Raw genomic sequence first — 27,227 nt, 5'->3', positions numbered from 1 at the left:
AGTAAAAAGTCAATACAAAAATGAACATAAAGGCAGGATGGCAACAAGACATTCTGATTTTATATACAAGTTGCACAGTCGACCAACATAGAGTACATGTTTTTCACTTTAAAACTACTACACAAAGAAAAATCATTCAAGCTAAATAATATTGTCCCACATGTAAGGGTTAAAATCAGCTGGTTTCTGGTATCACTTAAGGTGTTGCCGTTTTTTCAGATCTATTAGATTTCGCAAAACTATTTAAGAGTGATATAATAATATGTAGCCTTTCATAGTCTTCATCATGTTCAGTAATATTAGGGCTATTTAGGCTACTTTTGTGCGTGTTTTCTGACAGGAGTGACAGAACTCTGAGAGGTAAAAATCTGACCAAAGCAAAGCCCTCTATTTTCTGTAAAATAATGTCTGTTATCATCATCATCATCTTCATCATACAGTTAATTCCCATTCATGTTTTTTTTAGCCACACTGTGAAAAACACACACACCACACCGACATTCTGTGTTCTTTTCTAATTTATGACAACCCAGTGGCCGGTTTGACCACACTCGGCCATTAAATGCAAAAAGAAAAGAAAAAAAGAAAAGAAAAACATTTCAATATACACGGAACCAGACAATGTCCAAGTTTATGAACAGTTGGAGGGTAAAATCCTCAAAACAAAAATACAGTGAGCATTTGAAATTTAGGAGGAGTGTTTGGAGGGTTGGGCAGAATCAACAATGAGGACCAAACCAGGATCAAAAGAAAAGGGGGGCATCTCTCAGAAAGTCAGTTTGGATGGAAAGACCACATCAAAAAAATGCGATTCTTACTTTTAACTTTATTTATTGTGTAATAATTTACTTAAATTCGTTCTTCTTCCGCTTTAAAATGATCCAAACTAGACGCAGTTGTCAGTGACCTTTTGTTTTTTCGATTCCTTTCAAACCACTATAAGCAATACGTGGAGAATGGAGAGGGGGGAGAAGCAACTGTTTCATCAGAAGGTTTTAAGCTTGGTGACACAAACATAACGAGGAAATACACAACCCTACAAAAAAGGGTATTACAAAGGGAGCAAGGGAGCAGGAGAGAATGGAAGTCCAACCATGACTGAGCCATGATCCATCGTCAACATCATAAATCAACATTGTGAGACAGAGGACAGGTCTGTTCCGAGCTAGCTTTTTTTTTAATGCACATATGGAGTTTCTCTTTTTTGGAAAGTATAAATAAATTACTCTTTTAAAATAGTGGAGGAGAGCTTTTGACCTGCGTGGAATTGAGTTGTGAATGGTGGTATAGATGGTGGTCAACATTACTATTTGGGGAACTGACGGCAATACTGCCGGAGGTGATGGCGGCAGCAAGCGGCTTAGTGGTAAGGGATTTGAGGAAGAGAGTCAATCGAGAAGTTCAGAGAGGAGGAGGAGGACATTTTGTTTTAAAACAAAAACCGTGGGCAAAATGTTTCTGCGACCATCATGAGGATTGCTTGACAAGTGGCACCAAGTAGAGCTGAATTGACCAGACGAACAGACGCATCGCCAGATAATATTGCAAAAAGTGATACAGGCGAGTTTCAACCCGTTGTGTACGCGTTAGAACAAAACAGTTACAGTGGATGCATGCAGTTCAGTACTGGAGGGCGAAACGAGCAGCGAAACCGTGTTTTGAAGCATTTAAAAAAGCCACACATCGACAACGGCGAGACTGACGCAACAGAACTGAAACGCTTTGTTTGGCAGGAAATTAATACCATCATAAAATAAACAACTACTGCAGGGTTTTGGTATCTATGTACACATCTATATTGTGCTCTACGACGAGCTTCCCTTTAACACATAAAACAGAGTTGAGTGTATCGGTCAGAAAAATCGTAAGCGGATTCAAACCGTCGACAGAGTGGCAAGAAGCAACCTTGAAGGACTGCACATAAATGTCCTTATATACTGTGATGACCTCGATCGCAGTAAATATTCTTGATGTGCTGTGTCACTGAAAAGTGTGTGTGGGTGCCTTGTGTGTTCGTGATGGTCGTACGATTACAGAAGTCTATTGGATTTGGGGTAGGAGTAAGTAGGTATAGGGGTACGGAAAGGGGAAGGGAAATATCCATCTCATTTTCATTTTCTCTCAAACCCCGCCTAAAAGTCCTGCGGACTATTTCTCACAAGACACTTAAAAAAAATCTCCCATATTTTTGCTTCCCTGAACATCGTGACCCTCCCCATTCATTCACGCTCTGCCAGGGCCAGGGCTCTACTACCTCCCCCTCGCCTGGTCTACTCCTGCACTCCTCCCCTCTCCTCTCCTCTCCTCTCCTCTCCTCTCTCCCTCTCGTTCATCTCATGCAGCTCTACTGCAGCTCCTTCATCCGGTTGAGAGCGCTGCCTGCCTGGAACCACTGGATCTGCGTCTCGTTGAAGGTGTGGTTGAGGGTGATGGTGTCCGAGCTGCCGTCACTGTGGTGGATGACAGCGCTTAGAGCCTGTGAACAGGAGGTAGACGGAGGGGAGAGGTGTGTGTGTGGGGGAGGTCGGGGGGAGAGAGGAAGGAAGAGTGAGCAACAGTTTAGAACATCTGCCTGTGCTTTCTTGATCTTCTTGAAATCTTTTTCACATTAGGACCAAAGGGCAATTTGAGTTTTTATTTTTTTAAAGATGAACACAGGCCTGATAGTAGAACAAAAGGATGAGCCTGAACCGTATCAACTTTTTTGATAATCGATTTGATGACTATTTGTGTTTTGCTTGGAAAACTGTCCAGCCTGAAATAAAGCACTAAGGGTGAATACGATCAGCCCTGTGGTACAGCACGTGACTGGGATTTAAATTAAAAAAACAAAAACAAAAAAAAAACTGTCGCCAACTACAGAATTTTTAGAAGGCCATGTAAGGCACACCAGTTGCCATTTGTTAGAACAGGGGTGTTTGGTACATGTTACTCACCTTTCCAGGGGTGAAGGTCTGGAGGCCTTTGATAGAGAGCTTGTCGTCAGGGCGAATCTTGTCGTAGTCGGCAGGGTTGGCGAAGGTCAGAGGCAGCAGGCCCTGCTTCTTCAGGTTCGTCTCTGATGAACATACGGACACAGAAAACATAGCCATCAGGTACTTTATCGACAAGTTCCAAAAGTTTCAGGTTAAAGGTTGCATTATTCTTCGGTTATAAAGAATACGTCATCACAACAATTAAGCACTTTGTAATTGTAAAGGTTTTTTATGGCCGGTTTTCGTAGTTGATAAATCTTTCCATTAATTATACACTTTACAATTTCTAATTTGACAATTTCATTCTCTGCTTTGTAAAATACTATAGCACTATACAGAATAGGAAAAATACAGTGTCCAAGATTTTTTCGCAATGGGTTTCCTTGCTAATGTTTTCCTCTCATACCATGGATCCTAGCGAAGCTCTTGACGATGATGGCGCGTCCCCCCAGGTGACGGGGCTCCAGGGCAGCGTGCTCTCTGCTGGAGCCCTCTCCGTAGTTGTCATCACCGATCACCACCCATGACAGACCATTAGCCTGCAAAATCACATCAGATGAGATTCAACTTTTTTTATTGAGTGATTAATCACAATGATTCTTGCTGGAGACATTAATCAATACTTTAATGACTTTAAGTGGGGACCAAAATGTCTTAACTTGGTCTTGATTTGGCCTAATTATAATATTCGGAAGCAGAATTTTGGTCATAACCTCAACACAAACAAAATTTCGCGCACCCCCTGAAATCTCTGGCGCACCCCCAGGGGGTGCCCCCACACCAGGTTATGAACCACTGCATTAAAGTACGTTAAAGCATGTTAGATTAGATTAGATTAAACTTTTTTGTTAATAAGGGGCAAACATCTCTTTGGCATCTAACCAAAGCGGGAAATAGCTTAAGTGCAATAAGCATGGACTAAATGCAGTATTCAGGAAACGTCTGGATGGATCAGTGGAAGGGCTAGGACAGCATGCCATCTAGTGTTTAATCAGGGAATTGCTTTGCTAGAAATCACGGACATTTTCATTCAAAATGGTTTGGAATACATGTGCCATAATTGGACAAAACTCTCTCCTTGAAAAGGCATTACATGACTACAATAGCACATTATCCAAAGTAATTACGCAATAATGCTGACTTTGACTTTTGTCCTGGACAGCTGTGAGGAGAGGAGAACCCCTGAACATATGGCGGAAGCATGAAAGTGAAGCAAGACATCTGGCATTTAGACCAAAGGGTCATGGAAGATCAGAATGACTAAAACACAACATATGTGGAACACAGCAACCCTAGATCAGGGGTCCATAAAATAGGGGTTAATACCGCCAGATGGACTGTTAAAATAATTATTTTAGATAATTGGCTGAAACAGCAAAAATACATATAAAATTCAACCCTGCTCTTCTCTTCTCAATGGATCTCTGGTACGACCAGTGAGATTGAAAAAAATGGGGGGATTTCACTGAAATGGGCCTGTTAATTCTCCACGTGAAACCCATGGCAAAATATAAACACGACAAAATATACACCATTTCCCAATGTCAACGCCAAGTAATTGTATACTCAGGAGTTCACCAAAGAGTATCCAATCACTGGGCGTTTCACGCACTACCAAGGCTAGAACACCTGACAGTAGGAAATGGTGTGTGTCTCCTGCCACCGCCACGTAGAAACCAGGGATTAAAATTAACTTTTTTTCACAACAGTCCCGAAACCGTCCCGAAAATGAATGTGAACCGTCCCAATTTTTTTCATATTGGTTACTGCAACTGTGTTGTATTCAAATATAGTTAAAGTAATAGGCTTATCACTGACTGGAGATGCACTGGTGCTTTTTTGGCATAGCCTACGGTGCACAATGTCAGCAACTTGATGAGCATCAAACCAAAGCAACTAGAGAAGTGATGCTTAGGCCAGGGGGTGATTTTTTTTTTTCAAGAGAGAAAAATAAATGGCATTTGCTACCACCACAGTAGCTTCACAATGAGACGTGCAATTCCATAGTAGCCTAATGTAAATAGTTTTCCCCTTTAAAACATGATCTATCTCTCTATCTCTCTCTCTCTCTCTCTCATATCGACCAAGCACCGCTCTCAAGTCAAGTCAAGTAGGTTTTATTGTCAATTTCTTTACATGCACTGGTCATACAAAGAATTTGAAATTACATTTCTTGCTTTCCCATTAGACATAGACTAATCTAGGTAAGGACATAGACAGTATAGACATAGACAGTACTTATACATGGACTTAAGACAGTATGGACATAGACAGTGCTCATACAGACATTTAAAGTGCAAGACTGGACAACAGAAGACTTGTAGGGGACATACATTAAGAGGTATCTGTTGTGCTTTTGTGCTTTTCCTAAAAAAAGTCCTTTATAGCGTTCTGACATGGTAATAGTAGCATTTTGAAGAAAATAAATATTAAAAAAGGTCTGTCAAGTACACCAGCAGCAGTGTGTGTGTGTGTGTGTGTGTGTGTGTGTGTGTGTGTGTGTGTGTGTGTGTGTGTGTGTATGTGTTTAGTGCAGGTAGAAGGTGCGGTGTGCGTCTTGTGTGTGTGTTCGTGTGTTCGTGTGTCTGTGTGTGTGTGTGTGTGTGTGTGTGTGTGTGTGTGTGTGTGTGTGTCAGTGTGTGTATGTTTGGGTTTAGTGCAGGAAGTGCAGTGTGCTTGTGTGTGTGTGTGTGTGTGTGTGTGTGTGTGTGTGTGTGTGTGTGTGTGTGTGTGTGTGTGTGTGCATGTTTTGAGTTAGTGCAGGTTGAAAGTTCAGTCACGAGTATAGTAGTGCAGGTGGAATGTTCAGTCGCAGATATGGTGGTGGGGGGATGAGGGGGGGGGGGGGGGGGGGTTGTCAGTGGCCTTGCTGGCTAGAGGCTGACAGTGGAGGGAGAGTGGGTTGAGTGTTCAGCATCTTGATCGCTTGGTGCATTGTGCTGCTCGCCAGCCTGGTGGTACGGGAACGGAGGCGCCTGTACCTCTTTCCAGAGGGCAGGAGGCTGAGCAGTTTGTGTGCAGGGTGGCTTGTGTCTTTGATGATCATCAGTGCTTTCCGGGTGAGGCGTGTGGTGTAAATGTCCTGCAGGGAGGGGAGTGGTACTCCAATGATTTTCTTCGCTGTGTTCACAACACGCTGGAGTGTCTTCCTGTTTTTCTCCGTGCAGCTTCCTCCCCACACTGTGATGCAGTTGGACACGACGCTCTCTATGGTTCCTCTGTAGAATGTTGTCATGATGGAGGGTGTAGCACTTGCCTTCTTTAGTTTGCGCAGGAAGTAGAGACGCTGATGGGCCTTCTTCGCCAGTGATGTAGTGTTGGTGGTCCAAGAGAGGTCGTCGCTGATGTGCACTCCAAGGAACTTGGTGCTGCTCACTCTCTCCACAGCATCGCCGTCGATGGTCAGTGGTGGCAGTTGTTTTTGGACCCTTTGGAAGTTGACAACAATCTCCTTGGTCTTGTTGACATTCAGCAGGAGGTTGTTGTCTTTGCACCATCTGGCCAGCAGGTCTACTTCTTCTCTGTAGTGAGTCTCATCGCCCTTGGTGATGAGGCCCACCAGTGTTGTATCATCCGCAAACTTCACTAGATGGTTAGTGCTGTGGGTCGTTGTGCAGTCGTGTGTCAGCAGCGTGAACAGCAGGGGGCTGAGAACACAACCTTGCGGAGCCCCCGTGCTCAGGGTCGGGGTGCTCGAGGTGTTGTTCCCTACCCGTACTGCTTGTGGTCTTTGCATCAGGAAGTCCAGCAGCCAGTTGCAGAGGGAGGTGCTGAAACCTAGTTTGTCCAGTTTTCTGATGAGTTGTTGTGGTATTATGGTATTGAATGCTGAACTGAAGTCAATGAACAGCATTCTCACATATGAGTCTTTATTGTCCAAGTGGGTGAGGGCTGGATGGAGGGCAGAGCAAATTGCATCCTCCGTGGATCGCTTGGCTCGGTATGCGAACTGGTAGGGGTCTAGGGTGGGGGGTAGGGTGGCTTTGATGTGTGACAGGACTAGCCGTTCGAAGCACTTCATGATTATGGGCGTCAGTGCTACAGGACGGTAGTCATTGAAGCATGATGGTGATGATTTCTTCGGCACAGGTATGATGGTAGCAGCTTTGAAAAGTGATGGGATGACTGCTTGCTCCAGAGAGATGTTAAAGATGTCTGTGAAGACATCCTTCAGCTCTTCTGCACAATCCTTCAACACTCGGCCTGGTATGTTGTCTGGGCCAGCTGCTTTGCGTGGGTTGATGGTGGCCAGTGTCCTCTTAACACTGGCAGAGGACAGGTAAAGGGGTTGATCATGGGGGGGAGGGGGAGTTTTCTGTGGGTGAGTGTCATTTTGTGCTTCAAAGCGGGCAAAGAAACTGTTCAGGTCGTTTAGCAGAGAGGTGTTGTTGTCACAGCTTCGTGGTGCAGGCTTATAGTCCGTGATGGCCTGTATGCCCTGCCACAGGCTCTGTGCATCTCTGCTGTATTTGAAGTGTGTTGTTATTTTGTCTGAGTATTCCTTTTTTGCTTTCCTGATGCCCTGGGACAGGTTAGCCCTTGCTGTCTTTAGGCCAGCTACGTCTCCTGCTCTGAAGGCTTTGTCTCTGGCCCTCAGCAGTCGGTGAACGTCTCCTGTGAACCATGGCTTCTGGTTGGCCCTGGTAGTGATGTGTTTTATTTCTGTAACATCATCGATGCATTTTGTGATGTAGGAGGTCACGGTGTCTGTGTACTCCTCAATGTCAATGTGATTGCTGTGGGTGGCAGTTGTTTTGAAAATGTCCCAATCTGTGGTTTCAAAGCAGTCCTGAAGTCGTGAGATGGCTCCCTCAGGCCATTTTCTCACCTCCTTCTGAACTGGTTTGGTGAGTTTTGCCTTTTGTCTGTAAGCTGGCAGTAGCAGAATTGTCGTGTGGTCTGATGATCCAATGTGGGGGATGGGCTTTGCCTTGTATGCTCTCTTCTGATTTGTGTAAACGAGGTCCAGGGTGTTTTGTTCTCTTGTTGGGAAGTTGACATGTTGATGAAATTTTGGAAGTACTGTTTTGAGATTTCCGTGGTTGAAATCTCCCAGCAGGCGCGGAGTGGCCATCGGGAGATCGGGGACTTGTCCCGGTGGGCCGCGGCCGCGAAATATATTACAACGGCCGTTTTATGTTCTCTGCCGGCCCCAAAGTGTTCGGCCGTATTATAATCTCGACTGGCCCAGCGTCAGAGCTAATGTGAACTAGCTACAAATGTATTCTTAATTTTATAACAGTTGACTCAACAGTATATATACCGTTTACCCGACCGCAATACCTCAGTGACGGTGTCAAACAGTAAATTGGACACACCCCTTCTCTACTGATAATGTTCATACACCGTAGATCGCGGAAGTTTACTAGATCTTAGTAACATAGTTTCGTTTTCAGTATTTCAAGAACCTGTGATATTTAGATTGGTTACCAAGGAACGGAAATATTAGTCAGTTGTGATTTATTTTCCGATTTCCACATGACTGTTACAGTTTACAGTCTGCCACTCCAGTTTCACTTGTTCTGTGGTTATTGACTTGGGTTACGAACATACTCCACCAAGTGGTAAGGAAGTGAACTGCAGCTAAGCAGGAAAACACGTTGTACATGTTTTGATGGCATTGGTTTGTTAGAACTAGAGGTATATCTCCTTACAGTCGAAATAATGGTATATCATACATATATTTATATATGGCACATTTAGGATGTAGCCTATGTAATGTCTGAAGAAATGGAACAAAATAATTACCACACAAGATTCTGATGTGAGCAGTGCTGGGTGTGTAGCCTAAACTGTGGATTAAAATGTAATTGCAAGAAACAAAGACATTTGCTGCGACGAAGACAGCGTTTTAAGGTAGGCCTACACCGTTTGGTTATACATTTTGTTGACTTATGGTTGTGCTTTGAAGTAGCTAGGTTTGGCTTATTTGCTGCATGGTGGATTATTGCACAATGTAGACAGACTTTTTGTAAACTATAGGCTACTATACTATATTTTGTAAGCCTACTCTTCTAAAAATCCCCACACTCAAAACTTTGTGCCCATGCTCATCCGTCTTCCTTAAACGATATTTCAATTTCAAAAGTGTCAAAATGACAGTGGAGTGCACATTTGCATGGAACAGTAGCGTGATGTAGCCTAACCTAGTAGGCCTATGAATGCTTTGGACTGTGATGATGGCTCCAGTAGTGTAGTCTACTTTTTGAAGTGGGTAAGTATACTGTATATTTGAGCATTTTTTTATGTGTACTGTATATATTTGTGCTATTGTAAATAATGGATCAATCCATTTTAAGTGGGTATACTGCAATCCCTGACATTTTGAAATGGGTGCGTATACCTGCGTTTTACATAGACTACACCACTGGCTGTGCATTTCATCAAGGTGTAGGCTAAATTCTCCAATTCAGGTTGATATTTTGACTACACTAATGTTCACATGTAGTACGACTGCAGATTTCGTGGCTTTTGTCTTTTTGGTTAGGAAACCATGTTGTTCGCTTTTTTTTTGTTTTGTTTTTTTTTTTTTTTTTTTAAAGAGGGCCGCCAAGGGGAAAATTCTCCCGGTGGGAAAAGATGGGCCACTCCGCCCCTGTCTCCCAGTACCACTGTGAAGGCATCTGGGTGTGCATCTTGTTGTTCGCTGATGCCCCGATGCAGCTCGTTCAGTGCCTCGCTTTTGACGCCATTGTTGTTGCTGGGTGGGAGGTAGACGGCGACTAATAGGATAGCGGATATTTCTCTGGGTAAATAAAAGGGTCGGCACTTGATGATCATGAACTCCACTCGTGGAGAGCAGTGCCTCTGTACTACCGTAGCATTATTGCACCAAGCATCATGTGTGTAGACACATATTCCTCCCCCTCGTTTTTTCTCTGCAAGGGCTCTGTCCGCTCGGTGGCACGTTAGTTGTTCCAGTTGTAAAGCCGAATCGGGTATGCCGTCGTTCAGCCATGATTCGGTGAACACCGTAACGCAGCAGTTCCTCACGGTTTTGTTCGCTGATCTTAGTAGCCGTATGTCATCCATCTTATTGTCCAGAGATCTGACGTTTGCCAAGAGAATTGATGGTATTGCTGGACGAGTTGGGTTGGCTGCAAGCCGTGTCTCGACGCCACCTCGTTTGCCCCTTTTCCTAATTCTTGAGCATCTTTTTCTGTGTCGGCATAGCGAGGCAGACGGGTCCGATGTAGTCCTATGCCGCCGGAGAATTCCTAGTTCTTCCAGAGTCTTCATTGGTACATCCAATACATTGCTTAAGTTGTCCATTCTTATCTGCAACAGCTGTTGCCGACTGTACGTGCGTTCCGACATATTTTCCGACGATAGACATTTCGAAAGACACATTTTAACACAAATAAACACTGAAAGTTGGGAAAGCAAGGGGCTGCTGCAACCTACGTGCGCCGCCGCCGGAAGTACGCTCTGATCTCTCTCTCATTCCGACCAAGCACCGATCTGATTTACAAATGTCATGGAATTGGTTTTTGTTTTCATGCAGTCAGTCGAAATTCTCGTCGTCGAGGTCGACGTCCCAAAATAAAATATTTGATTGTCCCTATGACAATTTTAATACGGCCCTGGGACGACGTCAATTTTAATCCCTGGTAGAAACAGCCCGTGGCAGTCATCCGAAACTAATACAACCGCGGTTACATGAGCAACCATGGTTTGTTTACCTTGTAGTGGCGGGCCACATCCGGCACTCCTCCGTACTCCCCGGTCAGCTGGTTCTTAATGCTGTTTATGCCGTCGTTCTCAATGTTCACGGCACCAATCAGCATGTTGTTGGAGATGTTGTCAAGGTGACCGCGGAACTTGAGCCAGGGGCCAGCGGCGCTGATGTGGTCAGTGGTGCACTTGCCCTTTACCTGAAACAGAGACGGGACAGGATTGGTAAGAGCAAGCTTATAACAATTCAGGAAGTTAAACAGTAAAACACAATACATGACTTTTGGCACATTGACATAATTACCATCATGCTAAGGGAATGAAGTTACCGTATGGACAAATGAGAATTTACCAAACTTGAACCATTACACCAAGTAAAATTATACTCAACTTGATCTTGAGTAGACCACATACCAACCCCCCTAGGGGGCGTTATGGAGCCCTGGGGGCGTTATGGAGCCCTGTGGGTAGGGGGGCGTTGAGAAGAAGACAGCTGAGAGTGGGTGATGCTTAATTGCCATTGGGGGGCAGGCGCTAGTCTATTTTTATGATTCTTAATTATAAGGGGTCGTTGGCAGGCTTATGACAAGGTCAAGGGGGCGTTAGGGGGCTTATGAGGTCCAGGGGGTTGTTTGATCAGAAATGGTGGAGAAATACTGATTTACAGCATGCTGAGCATACAGTTGGATGAGGACATGCTTCTTTTCCAGGTTCTTGCTGTGGCAATATACACATGATTTGAACTAGATCATCCATTCTATGGTCAACCCACCACACAACCACCCTGATATGAAGCCATAATACAGTATACAGCTCCTCTCCAAAAAATGAAATTATGGAAATGAGTCAACTTTTTCATAATGTTCTATCAATAATGTTAAACTTATATACACTGTAGATAATAGATTCATGGCCCACATTTAAACTATTATGCTGTGTCCAGACCAAGAGCGAACTATGCTGCCTGGTAGCGTGGGTAGCAGAAGAAGTTTCGCCTTGAATTCGCTGTATTCGCTCGAGACGCAGCATTGACATGTTTGATTCAGCTAATCACATAACGGCTCTGGCTTGACAGCCTGGGACATTCGGAGATATGAACGTTACAAATTGGTTTTCGCCGAACAGCGTCAGAGCGAATTTGCCTGCGATTAGATTTAGTTTAATCGCCAAAATTCGCTCTGGTAGCGCAAGAAGCTTCGCTCCTGGCGAATTCACTTTGGTAGCGCAGATTGCGTGCCCTCCATAGAGAAATAATGACTTCCGTCGCTTCATTCGCTCCGTTCGCTCTTGGTCTGTACATGGCATTACAGTAATTCCCATGTTTATTCTTAGATATTTTCATGTTTTTTTGTTTTTTTTTAACCTGGAAGCCCAAAAAATATGTAAGAATAAACAAAGGAATTATTGGAGTAATAGTTCAAAATGTGGGCGTTAAACATTATTGATGGAATCATGGAAATAAATCAACTTCCATGATTAGGGCTGGGTATCGCAGCCATGTTCCTGTATTAGGGATGGGCATAATTAACCGATTAACCGATGATTGATAATTAAACATTTAGTCAAAGAAATTAATTTTCGCCGACGAACCGTTCAACAAAAAACCCCCAAAAAACTTGAATGTAGGTCATTAGTGCACGTCCTCAATGCAATGCATTTCGTTGTTACACCTACACAATTTGGGCAGCAGGGGGGAATATCTCACAGTCACCGTACCCTGGCTTGACTTGTTTGTTACATGCGAGCTTCCATAGAGCGGGCTTTGCCTAACCATGAAGAGGTCTCGGCGAAGTGTGGCGTGGGACCATTTTCGGTTAGAAAATGACAAAGTGTACTGTAATTACTGCAATGTGAATTACAAATACAGTTAATCGACAACGACCATGATGTATCACTTGAACACCACGCAACCAAGCCTTGAAAAAGACGGCGGTGATTCATCTCAACCTATCCTCGCCTCGATGTCTGCACCGTTATGTACCTTGGTTGTTGGCTCGCAACTTGAAGCCTCCCTCGTTAGCGCATTGCTCACCAATTCAGGTTTAACTTTTCTTGTTAATCACTTGACACTTGTGTTGTTAATAAAAACAAATCCTCTAAGAAAAACATGATGTTTTTGATGTATTTTTGTTATACAAGAGTATAGGGCATGGTGGGCCTAAATGTGTGCTGTTTTTAATATAAAAATGTTAATGGTTAACCGATTATTAATCATTAATTCTCTCGACAATCGACGAAGAAATTTTCACCTTATGCCCATCCCTATCCTGTATCGATTCGATTTCGATTCTTAGGGCTTTAAATCGATTAATCACGATTCAATTCGATTCGATTCCTTCCGAATCGATTCAATCCGTTCCCTTCTTGGTGCCAGGATTTACCCCCAAAAGATGCTGTTGCCTATTTTTATATAATAGATCGATTATCAATTAAATCGATTATTTTACTCAGCCCTATCCATGATATTCAATTTTTTTGGAAGGAAGTTGTAACATGTTCAGATCCTCAGTGTCCACATTACCTTGATGAGGACCTGAAGGTTCTCCAGGTCCTTGCCGCTCCACTTGTCGAAGGGCGCGAGCAGCTGCAGTCGGTTGCTCTGGGGGCTGACGTCCACGCGCAGGGCGCTGCCGTCGGGCGGTGGGTGCTGGTAGGTGTCCTCGCCCGGGTCGAAGTCACGTGCGGGAAGCTCGTCGGCGTTGGGCGGCTCCAGCTTGAACTTCTCGCCGTTGGGCGCGGTCAGGAAGTCCGTCTCAGGGTTGAAGTCCAGACGGCCGGCGATGGCCATGGCCGTGACGATCTGGAGGAGTAAACCAGCGTCAGATGAGACAACATGGAATGGGAATGAGGAGACAGGAGAAAGGCAGACAATTAGCATGATGACTCAATTCTACAAATCAACCCCGTTTTGGCCAGGGCTGTGAAAATATGGAGTGGGAGTAAGTGTTGCCAAATAAATACAGCAACACACACGCGAATTTTAGAAAATTATTTCAAGGCACACTTGGAATACCTCCAGGGCCCACCAGAGGGCCCCAGGCCACAGTTGGAAAATCGCAGAACTAGAGAATGTGAATGAGAGGATAGGAAGACAAGAGCTTGTCATAACTTCATGAGTACTACAAGTTGTAGGCAGCTCTGTAGCTTCTCTGTAGCATTTGATGTGTTAACAACAAAAGTCTATGAATAAAGGGAAGGAAGACCGAGCTTGGCTGAATGTCCAGAGTTCTGAATTGTAGGCAACTGGACGTTGAAGCTTCTAAGGTGGTTTTTATGGCATCAATGCTTTTGAAATGTGGATAAGGAGATAGGAAGGCAGTGCGCTCTAAAAGAATACACACAACTCGAAAAATAATTCACAAGACAAAAAAAAAAGTCAATATAAAATTATTCAGAGATCAATTCTCAAGTCGAATGAGCCCTGCAGGAAGGGGTGTGACAGGCTATCTACCTGTATTCTAAGTTGTAGGTAGCTGGACCTTGGAGCGTCTAAGGCAGTGGTTACCAAACTTTTTTTTCCCTGTGCACCCCCTTGTACATTTCAATGTGGTTCGTGCACCCCACCAAGCACATTTATGGTGTGCTGATGGCCACGCAAGTATGTATTTACTGCGCATTCACTGCACATTATGCATTATATCGTTTTGGGGAATCCTCTTTTCCAATAGTCAAGGAGTTAAACTGCACTTCAGATGGACCCTTCCAGCATACAATTCACCATAAAATTAAAAACAAATTGATATTCATTAATGCTAGATATAAAACACACATATCCACCATTGCTCTATTCAGCTCGCGCACCCCCTAATGGCAGGCCGCGCACCCCCAGGGGTGCACGCACCCCAGTTTGGGAAACCCTGGTCTAAGGTGTTTTTATGGCCTCAGGCCAACTTGGCACTTATGACTACACCATATGCCGGCATTACGAGTATTGACACAACAACAGAACAGAGACGAGGGTGACTGAAAAGCTGTGTCTTGCAAAAATGGTAAATGGTAAATGGACTGCATTTATATAGCGCCTTTCCACTCCTTCGAGCACTCAAAGCGCTTTACATTGTGCCTCACATTCACCCATTCACACACTGGTGGCCGTGGCTGCCACGCAGGGTACCACCCTGCCACCAGGAGCAACTTGGGGTTAAGTATCTTGCTCAAGGACACAACGATGGAGTCAGGCTGAGCGGGGCTCGAACCTGCAACCTTTGGGTTACCGAATAGCTCCTCTACCACCTGAGCTACCACCGCCCCCAACAAATATATACGTATATATTTTTGATTGCGGTTTGCACACTTCACATACTTTTTTTTAATTCCATGGCAGAAGTACTTGCCTGCAAATTGGCACACGAATAGACGAAGCCCTGAGTGAACGGTGATGTTCAGAGAGCAAGTCTGACAGTTATTTAAGCTTTCTAACGAGAATAGTGAGCAAGTTAGTTACCATTTCAATGTGCAATACGCACATACATACACCCTACCCTATTGCAATATACAGTACTTTGCATTCACCTCCCTCAGTCACACACACATATACAACGCAGCCACAAGCATCACAAAATGCCCTCCTGTATGGTATAACGTACCTCAGGGGAGGTGACGAAAGCATGGGTGGCAGGGTTGGCGTCATTCCTGGCAGTGAAGTTACGGTTGAAGGACGTGACGATGGTGTTCTTCTCTCCCTTCTTGACGTCACGCCTGGCAGGTGGAGAAACAAAAGACTGCTTGTTTCTTCTACAAACCCAGGCACCATCATACAACCTACCTCCATGCTTGCTGTTTATACATAGAGTAGAATGCTTGTTTGTCTACACTATAAACATTCACAAAGTTAATGTACTAACTCAGATTGAATCTCCCTCTTCATTACAAAAAAACATTTCGGTCATTTACATCATGGAATTGACTATTAGTGGAAAACAAGATTAAGAGTAACAAGAAGATCGGCATATAAAAACTTCAAATGAGGTAGTATGTACGCAAGAAGAGACTGGCACCGCACATTAACTGTAACCCAACGCTCACCAGATAAATGTAGTTCCGTGAAGCTCCACTACATCCATTGGGCGAGAGTCAGATTACATCAATTGTACGAGCTATTGAACAGAGTAGTAGTAGAGTATAATGGTGGTACCTGTCCCACTGTCCGATGCAGGGTCCACAGGCGTTGGCCAACACTACACCTCCCACATCACTCAGGATCTTGGCCTGTGGGCAAAACCAGCAGATGCACACAGATGTACTCATTACGTGTAAATAAACACAAAAACTCACTTTTTTCTAAATACAGTCAGTAATCTCAATGAACTGAAACTTAATTGTGTGTGTGTGTGTGTGTGTGTGTGTATGTGTGTGGCCTCTGTTATGCCTATAGTGATTGGGGCTGTCTGTTACTGTGACGCTCCATGTTTCTCTGATGGTGCTTTATGCGTGTACATGTATAATTTATTTGCACAAGTCAGATGTTACATAGTTGTCCCATCTTCCCTTACAAGAGTCTCATGGATGCAAAATGAATTTCAGTATAAACTAAGGGAAATGTAAAGAAGATTGCATCATATCATACATTTTTCCATGCGGCAGTCAAGCCAAACAGGTGGCCTGTTATAAGGGCAGTTAGACATGGGAGAACCAAATATTAAAGGGACAGAATACTTTTCCGGGATACGCATGTTTTTGCAGTACTCACATAGCCGTCTCTCTCGATGGTGGCGCGGATCTGCTCGGACCCGGGGGTGACGGTGAACTGGGCCTTGCACTTGAGGCCTTTGTCCAGAGCCTGCTTGGCCAGCGAGGCTGCCCTGCCCATGTCCTCATAGCTGGAGTTGGTGCAGCTGCCAATCAAGCCTGTGGGCAGGAAACAAAGGTGAGACATGAGTACAGCGCACATTCATCACCCCACACATTCACAAAGACCCACTGTTTGATTTTATCGTTTTAGTACTTCATTGTTTTATTATTGCTGTTGCTTTCTAAAAATGACTTCATTGTGTTTTGCTCAAGATTACCGGTAGTTTGACTTTTCTCCAAAAGTTCACTACTATGTGTACAGTGACCTTGTGTATTCCTTTCTAGTATTTAACATTTTTTTTAGTCTTTTATGACTTAATTTATTACGATACAACAGTGAAGGAGTGACAGGAAACGAATGGGAAAGAGATGAGGGAAAGGATCGGCATAGGACCCGGGCTGGAATTGAGCCCGGGTCGCTGGCGTAGCAGCCCACAGTAGGGCCGGCCTTGTGTATTCTTAAAGGCGCTTAAAATAAAATGTTTTATAATCACTACAATTATGAATGAGATTTTTTTTTGTACAAATTTTGCGTCAAGGTGCAGGACAAAAACCTGATTACATTTCTGGCAGAGAGAGGCCCGTCTGCTTGAACTCCCTCTTTATCAGTTAATAATTGGCACAGAATGAAAGTGAAACGAAAAAGATAATAATTTCAAGTGTGCAGACAGAGTGACTTCTCCCATTTCACGAGTCCGTAACTTAACGTACAGTAAAGCTTGGCCTCTTACCCACTTTGACTTCCAGGGGCCATCCCTTGTCTACTGCCGTCTTGCCAATGTCAGACACGGGGTGAGCATAGTCGGGGGTGAAGGGCCCATTGATATGGGGTTTCAGCTGAGAGAAAGAGAGAAGAAGAATTAAAGCTTCGTTGCAAAATGGTGCATCCACCATTTTTGACGTTTGCATTTTATTATTGGAAATGACTGTTCAGAAGTCCCATCATCTTTGTTTGCAATTTTACCATTAAAAATGTTTGAGAACATGCTTAAATCTATATAAAATGCACTTTGCAATGCAATGCAATGGAATGGAATGCCTAATACAAAAATGTCAATTTCCCCAAGTTTTCCAAAATGGCTAAAATAATAATAATAATAATAATTATTATTATTATTATAAACCATTTTGCAATGAAATTCTTCAATTATGACCTTGAAATATGGAAAAGACATGAGCAAAAACTGAAACATCTTTTCACATGACATGACGATTACTGGATGTTTGAAAAGCCAACATTGAAATCTTGTGTGCACGAGATACCTCAACTAAAGAGTAACATGATTGTAAATAAGAAATGAGCCTGAGTAAGTGAAGAAAAGTATAATTTTAAAAGGTGCTGACCTCACTCAGGTTGATTTCGACAACCTGATCGTATTCACAGCCTTCATCAGGCACCAGCAGGTCCTGGTACTCATCAGACAAGGCAGCAATATCTGAAACGAAAAGGAGAAAAACACATTTATATATAAATCGTAGCAAATGCCTTTGCAATTTCCAATCCAAATCCCAAATTGCGCACCAACAATGGCTTTGTTCTGGTCGGCCATGAAAACAGTCTGTGTGTGTATGATTGTGTGCGCAACTCCGGTGCCCCCTGTTGGCGAGGATGGGCAGAATGATAGACAATGCCATGTCATCTGAGGGCGAAGTCAACGCGTGCTCTTCCAGACCTAGTAGTGGAGCTGATGAAGCTGTGTGGAACTACAGGTCGGGCGAGTCAGGCAAAAGCCCACCCTCTGACGACTCCGAAATTATGGAAGCTTGTCCAGACCAACACTCATAGAACTTTGTAGTGCACTAGCCAGGCTAGAGAGGGACAGCACTCCTAACTAATGTCTCGTCTACCTCAACTGTCAGGATATGTATTTATCACAATCACAATCACAATCATTTTGCATTTGACAGAGGCATCAAATAGCCTGTCACGTATCTAGAGGCGATTTTGAAAGTGTAGGCTATTGTATGAAGGAACAATTATTTTCGAATACGGTCATAATGGACTTTATGAAATGAACCCTTTACATTTAGCAAACGCTTCTACCCAAACGCGATGGCATGGCTAACATGCTTACGATAGACAACATTTAAAACTTACAGTCAACGATCTGATTAGGCTCTACGTCCTCCCGACACAGTTAACATCAAGCTTCACATTCCGACGTTGCTTTGGATAGCAGCTAACCGTTTTATTTCTTGTCCTCAAGCCACATTACACTGAACGTGCATCCATCTGCCCATCTCGATTCACGTTCATATTTTTTCGACCACTTTTCCCACTGTTTCTACTAGAACATGCAAGTAGGCTAGACGCTGCGCCCACAGGTCTGCGGCTGCCCCCCGCTGTGTGGCCAGCGGGCTGCGCTGCGCCACAAACACAGATCTGTTTCCTCTACTTTTCCGCATCTTGATAAGGGACGTATGCCGGTTAAATAAGGTTTATAGCGTCAAAAAATAGACATTTTTTCTTACACTCAAGCTACCCAGATGAAATATAAGACCTCCCACGTAAATATAATACCACACTTCCAAAAATTGGCGAAATATAATGCTTTATAAGACCTTAAAAAACAAATATTAAAAGTAAGACTTTATAAGACTTTTTAAGGATCCGCGGAGACCCTGTACTTGACAACTTCATTTCCCTCAGGGGATCAATAAAGTTACTCTACTCTCCAATCCATTCTACTCACCTCCGCGTCCAGTCTTGTGCAGGTAGGTCCTCATGCGGTGGTTGTAGGGGAAGACAGAGGTGGTGGCGCCAATTTCAGCTCCCATGTTGCAGATGGTGGCCATTCCTGCACAATAACAGCACAAAAGATTTAATATAGGGGTGAAATGACTCTCTATCGAACAGGAAAGAGTCCCGTCTTTAGATTACAACTAATGGAAATGATTCCCATTTTATGAATTTCAATGACATGCTCTCAAATTACTGTACATTCCCACACCTTGCCCCTAATCTTTTGCATTTGCACAATGGTCATGAAATGGATCCCGTTGAGCCTACCAAAGAGCACCCGAGGCTCATGTTACACCGTTTTGTACCCACCTGTGCAGGAGATGGAATCAACGCCGGGCCCGTGGTACTCCACAATGGCTCCGGTGCCACCCTTCACAGTCAGGATGCCGGCCACCTTCAGGATCACGTCTTTGGGGGACGTCCAGCCGGACAGGGTGCCCGTCAGCTTCACGCCAATCACCTGATCACAACAAACAACAAGAGGGCTTTGTTTATATGGGGCACCATTCAAAATGTTCTGAAATGGATCCTAAAGATCATATGAGCATCGTGTGTTATTATTATGACAGAGAGAGAACGGGATCACCTAAAGATGCAGTCATATGACATGGCCGCCTTAGCCAACTAATGCTACTGGGAGTCTTGCAACCTGGCACCACTTGAAGTGAGAGAGAGAGAGAGAGAGAGAGAGAGAGAGAGAGAGAGAGAGAGAGAGAGAGAGAGAGAGAGAGAGAGAGAGAGAGAAAGCCTGATGGCCTAAAGCCAGGCAAGAGAGGGCTGCAGTTAAAATTGAGGCAAGGAGCTGGGCTTGGGGAGGACCTTTAATGTGATGGCAATGCATGACTGATGTGATGATCAGCCTCTACAATAGAAGTGTTTTGTTTTGAGCTTCATTTCAGGTTTCATCAGCCGACAGCTTCGACTAGATATTGGTCCCAGGATCTTAGTCACTTCTTCTTATGAAATGGAATGGCAGACTAGAAGGCCACTGGCGTATTGACGCCACCTACGGGATGATTGAGCTCACTACTGGTATATCGGCCTCATATTCTAGCATAGAGGCCAGAGGATTTTAAAAACTTGAGTAAACTGGAGGTAACTTTATAGTCCTTCAGTTGTAACAGGACGGGGATCTCAGTCACTCACGTTGGGGCACTTGAGCTCCCAGGGGATGCCGGCCATCACGTCCACGGCGTCGGCTCCGCCCACCCCGATGCAGATGCAGCCCAGGCCGCCCCCGTTGGGCGTGTGCGAGTCCGTGCCGATCAGCATGACGCCGGGGTACGCGTAGTTCTCAAGGATGATCTACAAACAAAACAAAAAAAAGAAAAGGGGGGAGGGGGAGGGGCGTTGAGTATCAATATAATAAAGACTGCCTACTTTGCCTTCTATTGGCTCTGTCTGCAGATTTTCTTTTTTTTCAAGACATGGTCATTAACATTTTGGTCATTACCATTTCAGTGAGATTACAACAGATGCTCTGCATAAAAGAGTTAAATTGTGTTCACACAATCATTTATGTTTGTAATTTGGTACTTTACTAATGAAATACATTTAGATGTAAACGCCTGTATATGCCTCCTTCTAAACTGCACAGCAACATGCGGGCAGCAGGACTGAGGCAAAGAAGCTTTCAGCACACCTGCCAGTATCCCTCGCTCAACAGCAGAATACTGGCAGAGCCGTCTAATGAGAGTTGCGTCAAAAGGGGACCAGGAAGTTGGTTGGTGATGTGATTCGCGTAAATTTAAATATTTCTTAACAGAAAACTTCTGCTCGCTGGAAACTAATACAGAACCATTACATACTAAACAAATATTAAGTACAAACGAATTACATTACCTTTACCACATTTTCTGTGTTCTACGGCCACCTCCTAGAACTAAGTAACTACTTCTATTGGAACCTAAGTCAATGGGTATTTCCACGTTAACGCTCCGTGAGGCTCCATGAGAGCCACCATTGCTGTGGAAAGATTGGACCATTGAGGTCTATGGGAGTAACGTAACTCTCATTAGACTGCTCTGGATACTGGAAGATAAACACTCCAGGTCTTGGTAAGGTTGTAAGTAAGCAAAACGAGATTCTAGCAGTTAGGTGCTGAAGAAGGGGCGGCAAGGCAGTGTAAGGAGGCGCTGACAGGCTTATACCGCACCTGATGGATGATGCCAGAGCCCGGTTTCCAGAAGCCCACACCGTACTTAGCCCCAGCGCTGGCCAGGAAGTTGTACACCTCCTGGTTGATCTCCTGTGTGGCATCCAAACAAGATTAAATAAATAAATTAAAAAAATCAATACACAGTGAGCACAATCACACATTTCCTCTCATAAAGATCATTGCCGGTAGACGGTTTGGATATCTTCTGTTACTGCAATGATTTCTTTTTCTGATTCACCCAAACAGGATGAAAATCATGCAAGTCAAATACACAGTATTGCTGCAAGCGGGCAGTTTGAAGACCTGCTATTCCTGTGGATGATTAAAAAAAAAAAAAAAAAATCTGACTCATTCAAACAAAATGAAAAACACATTATGTGTATGCTGTTGGACACCATTGTCTCCCTCTGGGATTAATAATGTTTCTCTACTGTGTATAATTACATTTCCGTTCAAAGACAATACTGCAGCAAACAGTCTTTTCCCCCCTGATTTTAAGACCTACTGTTACTGCTGCTAATTTTTATTATCTGGTCTTGCAGTCAAAAAAAAAAAAAAACCTGACACAGGATATTACATGCCCTAAATATTGTCAGCAAGTCAAGCAAGTCAACATGAGATGGCCTGAGGCCTCTAGTTTCAATTGCAGTAGCAGCAACGAACATTTTAATGGCTCTGCAGCACTATTCAAATATTTGACTTTGACTTTATAGCTCTGGATATTTCCACAATCTGTGTCTTGCACTGGATGGCTGATATGGTCACGGTAGTACTACGGCGTTTTATCAGCATGGCTGAAATAGCCAGCTGTGGTTAATCCTTGGGCTTGTAAGTCAAAGCTGAGAGTGTAGTTGTTTGGCCAGGAATGGTTGGGGCAGTTGGTGTTGGACGATTGCTCATTCACATCCCTTATCAGTGGGAAGAATGTGGGGAAGTAATCAACCTATTTTCGCCCCAGATGCACCTACACCCTCAATCAAGAATGAAATGCCCTTGAGCAGGGCTTCAAACAAACAGATACTATGAGATGCCACACACTATAGAATCTCCCATGATACTTCTGAAAGAGTAGCATAATACATAAATTAAAAAAATACGGGACATTTAGGGCATCTGTTTTTTTTTCCTTCTTCTGCTTGGCATCTTGCCGGTGGGATGTTCATAGTACTACTTCTGCTCTGCAATTAAACTGTGCCTTTACCAGTAATCGCTACGGATAACAGCATTACCTAAGGGTTTACTAACTAAGAAGGGTAATACAGTGCCAACGACCTTAGATTGCCCCAGCACCCACTGGGAATGCTGCCTTCAAAACAGTTGGGCAACTATACCAATTACCTAGCAACACCTTTCAATTACATGACACTATTTCCCAAAATAACACTGACCATTTCAAAAGCAAACACATGGCCACAAATGACAGGGCTGTCAGACTTTGACGTGGCATAGAGAATCTGCAGCACTATACACCAGGAGCAGGCAAATATAATGACTTTCACGCTCACATACAAGTATTTCGAGATGTAGCCTAAAGGAACGGTGAAGTTTAAGATGATTATGGAGAAAGAGGGTCTTTTCTGCCATTAAAAAAAGAGATTCTACGTATGATTCTGTGTGAGATTGATTATTGTCGTCGTTTCATATGTGCTGCCCACTTGAGTTCAGAATACTGACATTCCCATCATAACTTGCTTTAAGATCCACATCCAAGATCCACCCCCAACATCTGACTCCCAAGCATCCAGGACATGGGGGTCAAAGAAGCCAAACTGTAAATCACTAGCCTTCCTTATTGGAGCTTGAAGAAGACCTTTGACCTTTCATTGAAAATGGGACAGAAGAACTTTTAACTCCTTAATGTACGCCGTACCTCCTGAGGCACGCTGTAGTAGACATTGAAAGTTAACTACTATAGTACTACACTACTATGAGAGTGCACAGGGCCTTTGGTAATACATTACGACTTCGTCATTGCCATGCTGGTAACAGCTCATTTATAATGTCTTAAGGGGTTAAAGGACAGGTGACACATCTCCTGGATGACACTCACACGTGACTACAATGCTGACATTCTAAGTTCTGCCAACTGATTAATTGTTGCGATTGTTGATTTGCTTAATTGTGACTACCATGCTGACATTTGAAGTCCTGCAAATGGATTCATTGTTGGAAATAGTGCAGCGAAGGGGAGTAGAGTTGCCCCACAGGGACTTGAACCCGGACCTTTTGGGGTACCAAACTGGGACTCTGACTGCTACGCCAAAGAGCCAGGCACCTTGGCGTTGACAGTCAGAGGACGCACTCACAGCCCTAGCGATGGCCACTCCATCACAGATAGGTTTAATTGCGCGACTACTACGACACAGACCTTTGCCATGTTGAGGTCTTTGTTTGCAATTACTAGTCCATTCCTGTGACACACCAGATTGTGAAGTACAGGAGTGCGGAGGATTTCTCCCTTTTCTATGTGATGCTACTACTAGACTGACCTTTGCCCTCTTGAGGTCCTAGGTGGTCTGGGCCTCGATCAAGTGGTCGCAGTGGATGGTTAAGGCACCACAGCATGATACCCACAACCCTAGTGATGGCCACTCAATCCCAGACAGATTTAATTATGACTACTACGAGACTGACCTTTGCCCTCTTGAGGTCCTGGGCGCCGCCGGTCTGGGCCTCGATCAAGTGGTCGCAGTGGATGGTGGAGGGCACGGCCACCTTGGGCAGGCCGCTGCTGATGAACTGCAGCATGGCCATCTGGGCCGTGGCGTCCTGCATGGCCACACGGTCAGGCCGCAGGCGCAGGTAGGTGCGGCCCCTGTCGATCTCCTGGTTGTGGGGGTCGTCCAGGTGGCCGTACACGATCTTCTCCGACAGGGTGAGGGGCCGGTTGAGCCTGGAGGGTTGAGGAGAATAGAGGAGGGGGAATGAAATATCAATAACGTTGGATAAAACAACAGAAACCATACATCTGTTAAGCTTCTCCTACATCAGTGCTATTTAAGTTCAGTATCAAGCAGCCTGGATGGGAAAACACTCACTGGGTTTTCAGTGGCCATGTTGCTAGCTGAATAGGACGAGGGGCCGGTTGAGCCATTGGGATTGGTTTGTGAGTAGAGATTAAAAACGAGGGCAAACAAATGCACTATTTAGTGGCACCCCTACAGTGATGTGTGGTAATAGAATGAGTGTGAAATGTTTCGGTAGCCTGTTGGTGCAGATGAGATCGCTGACTCCCCATTTGCTAAAAAAGGTCAACAACATCATAACAACACTGCTATGACATTCCAAGAGTGTTACATAACAGATTTAAGACTTGTTGGGCTTGGTTACTTACTACCATTCTGGTTACAACAAGAGACTAAAATGAGATAATACATAATGACCCATTAAGATCATTTTATGATCGAGTTCACCTTCAGATGTACACAAATGGAAAATGCAAATGCAGCAGTCAAGTCAGCGCATTCAACATTTTACGATATGTAGTTTACAGACAGCCGATATCTGACACATCAAAGCACCACGTTGAAGTTGAGCAGTCGAGTAGTTCAGTGCGGACACAAACCTCTTGCGAACGATGTTGACATTGTTCTGCATGTTTTCATATTTGATGTGGGAGCTGGGCTCAAAGCGGCTCATGGCCACCTTGGCCTTAGCGCTGAGGGCCGCCGACACATGCAGCCGACGGGCACCCTGGCCCAGAGCGAGCTGAGGGAGAGAGAGAGAGATAGAGAATGGGTAAAGACAGAACGAAAGGGACAGCGGTAGAGAAAGATTAAAACAGAAGGAAGAGAGAGAAAATTCTGAATTTCGCATACTTTTAGGGCTACATTTGGAATGTGACCCCTTCCAACTCACCCTAAGGTGTGACATCAAGCTTAGTTTTTTAACCATTCAAAATATTGTCAATGCATTCATTGTAGTACGTGGAAGCAAGCATTCATTTGGAAATCATCACAACAGGTTAATGATCTAATTACCGGCTGAAATTACGTAAAAAAATGCCATGACTTTTCCAAAACTTTCGTCGCATTTACAAAATTTCATGACTTTTCTCATGTTCGATTCTCATGACTTTTCCAAAATGTCCATGACTGTGGGAAGGAAGCCTGCGTATGGGGCATCTCAATTGGATTTGTGTTGCAATGTGAGAGAATGCAATATGATACTTGTCAGCCAGACCAGCTACGATGACTGTCTGTTTGCCTCGATAGCAGATCAACTTTGACCTACTGCACTTAAGCCAGCCTGCATTGTCCTTGTTAGGCTTAGATCACGTTTACGAGCTGAACCCACTTGATTGCGATAAAAGCTTGAATTGCTTTATTATGTTACCACCATCCCTGTGATAATGTTGCTATAAAATGTGTGCTCTGCAATGCAGCATCTACCAGACAAGACAAGAGATTGAAAACGAGTGTGGATCATGATCACAAAAAAAAACTAAATCAAAAAATGTTTTGCAAAATCCAAACATGCTCATCAATTCGAGCAATGGACAGCTTGGCACCTGTAGTGTTAGTCCACTTGTTGTGGGCTGTTATGACTCAGGGCGTGCTCCTTCGTGCATGAAAAATGCACCAATGCTAAATTTCACAACAATGACATCAATGACATTATCTTAAAAAGGCAAGAGAGAGAGCATGTGGCAGTAAATGGTAGTATGACAACGGTGTTGGGTTACAATACTAGGCAGAAGAATGGCGCATGATCTTATTTAGGGGTCACATAAGGACAAAAGCTGCGACACAGACGTCCTGACTCCAAAGACGCCATGGCTTATTCGGGCCTCGTCAGATCTCAACAGCACGACACTATTTCCAATAGATTCCTAACTCGCTTTTAGGCAAACGGATCAAATGTATCGGGCACCATTCTTCTTACTGCAATGTCTTCCTCACATACACACACAGGTGTAGGATTACTCGTATCATTTCGTGACCACACTGAGACTGCCAAACACATATGGCATCCGATGTAGCCCAATGCCAACAAGAGGATATTCCATCTCTGAGGAAATCACACGACGGCACATCGATTCACAACAGATTCCTGCCGCATCAATAACGTAGGCATACAATGTTACAAATGTGTTATTACAAGTGAAAAGACACCCTCATTCACTGATGTGGTGGGAGTGCTGGATCATCCACTTTCAATTTTAGGATGAACATGACCTTTATGTGAAACACCGACACTGAAAATATGCATCGATATTCTATTTCGGCGTGAAATATTAGGTGTCATCCGCACCAGAAGGCCAAGTTGCTAGCTAGGACAACTACAACTCTAGCGTGTCTTCAGCACAGCCATCGCCCTGAGCCGTTGCTATGCTCAACAGCTAACGCAGGCTAGCTTGTTTTTCACCTTGTGTTAACCTTGCTAACATGGGACGGTGCGCAATAACGACAGAAAAGGGCATTGCGTCGATCATGCGATGGATTTGTGTAATTACACTTCCACAGACCATATAATTCCTAAATAACACGTGTACACATGTGATCGACAAACTTCCATCCAGTGCACCTTGGTACAAAATCAGGTTGCTGCCAACGTAGCTAGCTAGTTACCAAGCTAAGCTAAGTTCTCCGTGACCTGAGATTCATCTGCGCGAGCTTTGGACCGTTATCTTGGATGAGGAGCAAGAGCTTTAAAATTGATTGAATCACCATTTATGAAATCAAACAGATGACTAAAACACGATTAATCTCCCAAAGAAATACAACAAGAACTTTCAAAGATTTTGATAAAACTTATCACTAACCTGAAGCCGGGTGACAGTTAAGCAGTAGGTTGCCATTTTGTTCACTGACAAAGATGTGACGCGAAAATCATGACGTAGAACTTTTATCCGGCGGATTCCCAGCGTAGGACGTCACGTTGCCTC

At 44.1% G+C, this 27,227-nt stretch overlaps 1 protein-coding gene across 1 annotated transcript; it reads right to left on the bottom strand.

The window, feature by feature from the left end:
- Positions 1-38: 38 nt before the first annotated feature.
- On the bottom strand, positions 39-27,214 carry aco2 (aconitase 2, mitochondrial). The gene is made up of 17 exons (XM_063222061.1): positions 27,105-27,214; positions 24,906-25,048; positions 23,975-24,233; positions 21,338-21,430; positions 20,329-20,487; positions 19,492-19,642; positions 19,133-19,237; positions 17,784-17,875; positions 17,171-17,276; positions 16,339-16,496; positions 15,784-15,857; positions 15,236-15,347; positions 13,171-13,449; positions 10,658-10,849; positions 3,382-3,514; positions 2,937-3,058; positions 39-2,476 (listed from the first exon to the last, which is right to left on the bottom strand). The coding sequence occupies exons 1-17, from the start codon at positions 27,138-27,140 to the stop codon at positions 2,345-2,347; spliced, it is 2,346 nt and encodes a 781-aa protein (XP_063078131.1). The 5' UTR covers positions 27,141-27,214; the 3' UTR covers positions 39-2,344.
- Between the last annotated feature and the right edge of the window lie 13 nt (positions 27,215-27,227).

Source organism: Engraulis encrasicolus, chromosome 17, assembly GCF_034702125.1.
Source record: "Engraulis encrasicolus isolate BLACKSEA-1 chromosome 17, IST_EnEncr_1.0, whole genome shotgun sequence".
Classification (NCBI taxonomy): domain Eukaryota; kingdom Metazoa; phylum Chordata; class Actinopteri; order Clupeiformes; family Engraulidae; genus Engraulis; species Engraulis encrasicolus.
Note: the sequence above shows the minus strand (reverse complement) of the source record. Positions and strands in the feature narration are given on the sequence as shown.

Excerpts from the sequence above, each read along its gene's own strand:
- aco2 (XM_063222061.1), bottom strand. The coding sequence starts at position 27,140 with ATGGCAACCTACTGCTTAACTGTCACCCGGCTTCAG. Across the intron at positions 19,238-19,491 it reads TGATTCCATCTCCTGCACAG|GAATGGCCACCATCTGCAAC; the intron begins GTGGGTACAAAA and ends GTTATTGTGCAG. Across the intron at positions 16,497-17,170 it reads GCCCCTGGAAGTCAAAGTGG|GCTTGATTGGCAGCTGCACC; the intron begins GTAAGAGGCCAA and ends TCCTGCCCACAG.